The sequence below is a fragment of the Argopecten irradians genome, chromosome 6 (genome assembly GCF_041381155.1).
Source record: "Argopecten irradians isolate NY chromosome 6, Ai_NY, whole genome shotgun sequence".
NCBI lineage: Eukaryota > Metazoa > Mollusca > Bivalvia > Pectinida > Pectinidae > Argopecten > Argopecten irradians.
The window spans coordinates 42,506,374-42,514,412 of record NC_091139.1 but is presented as its reverse complement, the minus strand read 5'-3'; the positions used below and the strand labels follow the sequence as shown (position 1 = coordinate 42,514,412).

The window sequence follows — 8,039 nt, the reverse complement described above, 5'->3', positions numbered from 1 at the left end:
CGAACATCTCATAAAACAGATAACAACACATTTGCCGAAAAGGTAAAAACCAGCAACGTGATCATAAATGTGGTTCAAGGAATTTAGTTACATCAATTTAATTAATTATTTATGTATTTAAACATTAGTCCTAAGTTTGGGTTAATGGAGTCAAAGACAAAAGAACGAAATGACATAAACGTCATCAATAAAATACCTCAATGGGGTACTATATAGTCAATACTTTTTCTGCTTTTCTTATTTTTAAATTAAAAAACAAACCCAGTTGTGGTGTAATTATATCCTCATAAAACAGATAACAACACATTTGCCGAAAAGGTAAAAACCAGCAACGTGATCATAAATGTGGTTCAAGGAATTTAGTTACATTATTTCATAAGTCGAATGGTTCAAATGTCTGGACATATTACCATAAAGCTGCACTTCTTTGTTCTGATTTGGAAATCCATGAGGGACAGTTATCAGGTTCTGTCCTCTAGTCGGTGGTTTACATCCGCGTATTCCGAATTTCCGAGACATAACCTAAACCTGCCACGTCTATGAACTATGATTATGACTTAAAACGAATGTAACTAACTAATAAACATATATTCTGTATTTGCATATTACAGAGTTGTCTTTCCTTGTGGGTAGGTATTAATTGTGACGTCATGTGTTTACGAGCGTAACATCATACTTTTCGGAGAAAACGACGTGAATTGCGCGCACAAAATAATGACGTCACTATTTTTTTGTCACCCACAAGGTAATATGCAAAGACAGAATAGATACGGGACACGTTTTAGCTGAAATTGTCATCTTATGAAATTGAATTTCCTTTTTGATAAGACGATTGTTCTATTTATAAAAACCTGACACCTAGATGTGCATGAATTCTAATGCAAAACATATTGATATACATCGTATATGCATAGCTATAAAAATGAAATGTATATCATTAAGATTCATTTAACATGAAAATAATTAAAACTTTAACGTCAAAAACTATATATGAAAATACCAACATTGGAAAAATTGCAATAATAGTTTTGAAGGCACAATCAGCTTTTGATTTTCTTATGATGTTTCAGAGCAATAGAATCCTCTATAATCCTCACATTTACAACAGTATAAGTAGTCCATCATCGGCGCCGCTTGCTGGTGGTTTCCGTTGTGAGAACAACACATCCGTCTTCCTGATAATAATCAAGAAGGTCTGACCAGACTGGGTCGGTTCTCAGAAGGTTTCGGTTACCTAAAAACATTAAAAAATAACGACATTCACATCAGACAATAACATACTTACATGTATTTGTCAATACGATTCCATTCTAGTAAGAAGAAAAGGTTCAGTGACCTAAAAAATCACAATTAATTATATTTTTGTCCAAGTACCTGTTTGTCTTTCATTGGTAAAGGCAGTTTTGTTTTTTGCTCATATGTCCCATTAACTTGGCTTAGATTTTCTATTATGATATTTACTAGATATTGACTTCAAAAATTAAATGTGTGATATGAAAATTAACTTATCATTGGTTAAATATTTTTCCGTAATTTCGAATTTGAAAATTAATTGATGATTGTTTAAATATTATTTCCCCATCATCGAATTAGATTTTAATATCGATGTCAGTTGGAGACGGTTAACCATTTCTTACATCATAGGGTAATATTGAGTCTCGTATATAAAGCTCTTACAGTAGATCTACTTTGTGCGGATCACTCATGGGGTAGTACAATATGAAGAACCTTCATACCCATAGGAATTTTACGTCAAAATGTGTAGTTCAGAACACCGGTGACGAGACGTTTGCAGTACCTACCAATGATAATAAGTCCTTTCCGAGCCCTGGAAAGAGCGACGTTTATCTGATGCTCGTCTGTGATGAATCCAAGGTTCTCCTTGCGCCAGCCCAGTGTGGGGTTAGGTTCAATCTTGTAATCAGGCAACGACCTAGCCGTGCTGAATATGACGTAATCCCATTCTCCACCTACAATAATATACAAGGTATTAGGTAGTACGTTTATGGAAATTTTCGTTCCGCCACTCTATGACATGTCAGAGATGCTAACGATCGAATATCTAGTATTCCGTCTTTGCATATTCCAGAGTTAGCCCCCTGCCGGTAGGTATCGATTGTTACGTCATTTTGTGAGCGCAATTCACGTTGGGTTTTTTTCCCGAAAAGTATGACGTCATGCTCGCAAACACACCTACTCGCAAGGGCAGATAACTCTTTAATATGCAAATGCAGAAATGACACATAGGAGGTGAATATAGAAACTTGATAATGGTTTATTTTAAGGATGTATTCTTCTGAGGTGTCAGTCCCGTTGAAGTCTCGTTTCGACATAGATCAAAGAAGTTACGAGGTTTTCAAATAAAATCTATCAGTATCTGTAGCAAGTTGCCAGTTGAAAATTTTTGTAAAAATTACGTTTCTATTCTTAGTAGATTTTTTATACGGGGATTTAAAGAAAGTACCTATTTGGCGCCACTTTGAAAATGTCCGTTTTTTTCGCTTTGAGTAGAGCCAAAGTTCTTCCATTTTTTGCTTAAATTGTTTTACTTATATCGTCACTGACCCAATATTTTTAGCTGTAACGACTTAATTTCTAATTTTTGATGTAATTCTAGTTTCGTTCGTGGTTATTAAATATTACACATTAATGTGTGAAGTGATACGTTTTTGTCTCTCTCTTTTTTTATAAATTTAATGGTAAATTTAGCAGTTTTATTTTTTACTCTAAAATATTGAAAAATAATAGATATTAAAATGAGGCAAACAAGTAAGCATACGGACCCATCAGTTTTCTACCTGATTTAGAAAGAACAACCTTTTCCTTATTGATATGCAAAATATTTTCAAAAGTATCGTACCAGTGTTAAATCTGGCAAAAATGGCTGAAACTGGTGCATTTTTAACTCTAAATTAAGGGGTAGGGGTAATATATGTCGTTGTTCTTCTGAGAAAAAATATGAGTCTTATTAATCATAACTGCTATATTTTTAAAGAAGACCATGCATATCAAACACCTCATTTGGAAATTATGGCTTCAATCTCTGGTGTATATGGTCAAAACGCCAAATTTCCCATAAAATCCAAAATTTGGTCAATTAGATATCCTTGAGTGACAATAGATAAAAAACGAGCACATGGACATCCGTTTTAATTAGAGAAATTTAAGATAATTTTGACTTACATTCTTAAATAAAAATTGACATGCAATATTTCGAACAAATTTGTGTAGGATGGTTTTAGATCTTTTTTTTTAATTCATATTTTATTCATTATCAAAATATATTACAAGACATCCAAAAGCAACACACACTTAGATAAAAAGACACGAAAATAACAATAAAAAAAACATATAATGTTTGTTTTCAGACTCTCAGATGTGAAATTATGTAATATAATTTGAATTGTTGATTATTATTATTTTATAAACTCTTATAAAGAGGCAATCTGATGAGTTATGAATATTAGAAAAACATGATGGGAAAATTACTATTAGACGAGTCAATTAATGTGGATAAGAATTTGTTGCATACATGCATATAATTGATGTGTAGTAATAGGTATAAACGTGAGACACTATAACAATGACAACCTAAACAAGCTTACAGTAAGTGTTATAAACAACACATGTCCCCTGCCTTCAAGTACATTTCTCTAATCTATGGCTAGTTATTATTGCTTAATTATGTTTTATCATAGTATGAAGTTTGTGCAAATTCAATCTCAAGTTATCGTCCGGAATCGAAAATTTGTGAAACAATCTATTTTAGTAACTGTGACCTTTGGACCCTAAATTCAATCCCAAGTTATGTTTTCTCCCATGTTACCATTGTATGAAGTTGCAACCAATTCCGTTGATGTATTGTCAAGTTTTTATTCGGAAACTTAAGTTTGTGAAACAATCTATTTTCAGTAAAAGTAACCTTTGTAGTTGACTTTTGACCCCAATTCAATCCCAGGCTGTATTTTCTCCTATGCTACGATTGTGTGAAATTTGACCAAAATCCGTTGATGTTTTCTCAAATTATCGTTTTGAAAAGGAAAATTTTTCAAACAATTTATTTTTAGTATCAATGAGCTTTGTAGTTGACCTTTTGATCCCAAATTCAGCCCAAAGCTATATTTTCCCATGTTCTACCATCGTGTAAAGTTTAATTAAAATGCATTGATGTTTACTAAAGCTACCGTCTGGAAACTAATATTTTATTAAACAATCTATTTTTAGTAGCCGTGACCTATGTAGTTGCCCTTTTGACCTTAAATCAAGTCTCAAGCTGTGTTATCCAATATGTTACCTTTGTATGAAGTTTGAACAAATTCCGTTGATGTGTTCTCAACTTACTATCCGGAAATAAAAATTGGCGAAATTATCTATTTTTAGTAACAGTGGCCTTTGCAATTGACCTTTTGAAACCAAATTCATTCCCAAACTGTATTTTCTCATATGCTACCATTGTGTGAATTTTAAGCAAAATGCATTAACGTTTTCTCAAGTTATATCGTCTGGAAACTAATTTTTTATTAAACAATCTATTTTTAGTAGCAGTGAATTTTGTAGTTGACCTTTTGACCCCAAATTCAATTCCAAGCTGTATTTTCCTATATGCTACCCATGTGTGAAGTTTGATCAAAATCCGTTAATTTTTTCTCAAGTTATCAACTGGAAATGAAATCCGGACAGAAAGGCTAATGGACGGACGGAAGGACTGACGAACAGTCAGACACACAGACAGACAGACAGACAGACAGAAAGACAGACAGACAGACAGACAGTCCCCTATAGTCTCCTCCAATTTCACCGACAGGGGACTAACAAGCACAATATATTGTCAGTTAGCTATACAAAAATAAAATTTATTTTAATTTATATTTTCATAAATGTAACCATTAGTTTATTTGAGGAATTATCTGAAATTCATGTCTGTTGTCAATATCCGAAATAAGACTTTAAACGTTCTTAAAGGCCCACTACCTTTCCGGAGCAAAATTTAAAGGTTTCTTAAAAACATTAATAACAAAAGAAAATATATATAGATGGCTTAAGATGAGGTTACAACACCAAACATATACAAGATTTCCTGTCTAATGTACGATAAAAGTGGTTATTCATTTCGCTGTTTTGCCGTCTGGCGCAGTGATAGTCAACTACCGCGCGGCATTTAGGACGACGGCGGGAAACATAAAACGACCCGCGTTATGAAAATTAACATTTTATTTATTCTAATTAAACAGTTCTGAAAGTGATGATAAGTGTGCTAGTAAACGTATAGTTAATAACTTCTGCGACTCTACAAAATTATTGATCTCGTTTTACATTCCTATTTTAAAAATTAAAAGCCGTTTCGGAAAGGTAGTGGCCCTTTAAGGTAGCTCCATACTTTTGGGAAAACCCATGTCATTTTTTTCTAACAGGTTTTATTTTTTGCATCTTTCATGTAGATTTCTAATCTGTAAAGATAAATGGGTGTTCTCGACCTACTTTTTGAGATATTTGAGCTTGAAATATACCATCCGTACAAATTTGCTGGCCGAAAATAGAAAAATTCATAAAATTGTGTTTTCTGTAATATTAGGGTGAATGTAGTCTCGATCCTGATGATTTTTTGTCTTAAATTTCTAACGATAGAACAATATACAAAACTCTTGTAATTTTACAAATGCTAACTCATTTTTGTTATTTTCCGTTTCTATACGTAATTATCATGTTTTGCCATATTTCCGCCAGTAAAAAATCAATCAATAGGCCAAAAAGGAAATAAAAACCCATGTCAATTTCACAATATTTGTATATGATATGGCCAAGATAATATATTTTTCAAATATCATATTAAAACATGGACTCCTCGATCAAAATTTCACAATTTTGTAAGCTTGAAGTTTGTAACTCAAAACCCTACCCCCGGCCATTTCATCCAGTGCTAAGATGGGTCATAGTTGACTATTTTTCGAAAATCCTGCCGCAAAAAAAAAAAAAAAAAAAACATTCCCCATCAGTTCATATGTTTTTGCGATAGTATATCTGGTTTATGTCTGTTTGCTTTTATGATTTTCTCCAAATTTTGTGTTTAAAGGAAATCCGTATGCGATTTTTTTAGAATTCCGGAATTTTGGTCCGGCCGGGTCCCCTCTTATCATTTATAGCGACGAACGGCACTACTGGTGTTTGAAAATCCATTCCCATTTACGACAGGGAACGCAAAAACCTCAGAGATAGCATATAATTTTCACTTCACTGCTTTTATTTGATTTATTTAATTATTCTAAACATTCAATATTATAGACAATTTTCACCTATTGAAAAAATATCGTAGTGGGATGTCGTGGCGTATCGGAAACCATCCTGGAATTCAGAACAGCCTCCGCAACTTCCGGTGTAGCGTCATATGAATTGGCGCGGTTTTCAAAATTATGGACCTACCTTAACTCATTTTTAATATTTCTTTTCAAACTGATGAGGTTAAGATCAATTGTCAAATATTTTCTTTTATATATGAAATGTTTTATTGTCAATAAAATTACATTGTGTATGTGGAACTTTTTGTGACCTTTTATTAGTTTACCAAAAATGAATTCTGCTTTATCGAATCTAGGGTCGAGATTCTTTGCTATGATATTTATTCTCAAGCCATCATTTAACTTGGATACATTTTCACAATTCCATAAAATATGTGTTATTGTTTCAGGTTATGTTTTGCAGAAGAAACAGAGATTATTGTTTGATTCACAAATTTTAAAAAGAAGGGAGTTTGTTGTAAGAAATATATGATTTATTCCATATTGAAGCCATTGGAGTTTCGAAATTAGAAGTAAAATCAAAAGGAGAGGTGTTTTTTCAACGTTTCTTCATTAAAGTTAAAAGATATGTTCCATTTTCTTTGTGCAGTGGGTTTTTGAGTATTCCTCATTAATATTTTGTAAATGTCTTTAGCACTTTTATTGGTTTTTTTAGGATACGCTTTAGATTAAGGGGCATGTTTGGTTAAAAAAATGTTTTTTTTTTAACGTCAAAACCTTATTTATATTTTTGGATGAATTCATGATCAGAGTTTTTCAATCCCTGGTAATTAAAAAAAATGTTCGCATAGAGAACTTATGTTTTCATAATGTTATAAATAAAATTTACGCCCTTTTCGTACCATGTCTTATACAAGACAACTTTTCTGTTAATCTTTAATTTGCCAGTTCTCAATGACGTAAGCGATTTTCTTTGCAAACACCTAAGCGGCAACCGGAACAACCGGACAAGTTACCGAAGTGGCTAATATATAATAGTGCTTGCTTCTATGATTTACAATTCGTTTTAACTTAAAGAATGAGATATGCCATTTCTTATCTTGAAACAACACAAATCAGTAATAAGTTAAATAAAAGTTAAAGAAAATTAAAGGGATTAGGTGATAAATTTATAATTAACATGTAAACTAAAGCGGCAAAACATAGCTAACGTTAGTCTTCAGTGCATGAGCACTATGAATAAAACTATTGAATAGCAGACAAAAACACCGCGCCTATCGGCATATTTGGAACTTAAAGTGTATATGACTACATACAGGGATTAAGAGAATAAAAAGATAAGAAAGCATACATTGCTTTATTGAAGAGATTCGAGATGACGGAGCAAGGGTTTCGGAAGCGGTTCATAGATGGAAGACCAGAGAAGGGCGAGACATTTAGTCAGTTTGCGGTCAGACTAGGAAGATATTTCCAGATATGGCTAGTCCGTGGAAGAGATGTCCAAAATCAGCAGGTACAGTCTGGCAAGACATCTGGTGATACGATACCAAAAGACACATTTAACAGTTCGGGTTCGGTGAAGCGTTGCTACATATGTCAAAAGACCGATCATCAGTCATTCAATTGTCCCCGGAAGAGAGGTAACGAGAAAAACAAAGCCAATTGTGTTGCTTCTAAGGATAAGAGGAAGGAACGGAAGTCAGATGCTTTACAGGGAAAGACGGAACCGAAGAAAACTGATTTTGACAGAAAGTAACATTTATCTTCTTCCTGTAGTGAAACAACAGAAATGCCAGTTGTGCAGGG

At 33.1% G+C, this 8,039-nt stretch overlaps 1 protein-coding gene across 1 annotated transcript in view; it reads right to left on the bottom strand.

Moving 5' to 3' along the window:
• Nucleotides 1-222: 222 nt before the first annotated feature.
• LOC138326529 (3'-5' exoribonuclease HELZ2-like) overlaps nt 223-8,039 on the bottom strand; it is a 30,603-nt gene continuing 22,786 nt past the window's right edge. The window contains exons 17-18 of the mRNA XM_069272628.1: nt 1,803-1,970; nt 223-1,234 (exon numbers count right to left, since the gene is read on the bottom strand). Of these exons, the coding sequence (XP_069128729.1) occupies nt 1,122-1,234; nt 1,803-1,970 (281 nt within the window). The 3' untranslated portion in view covers nt 223-1,121. The remainder of the gene's footprint in view (nt 1,235-1,802; nt 1,971-8,039) is intronic.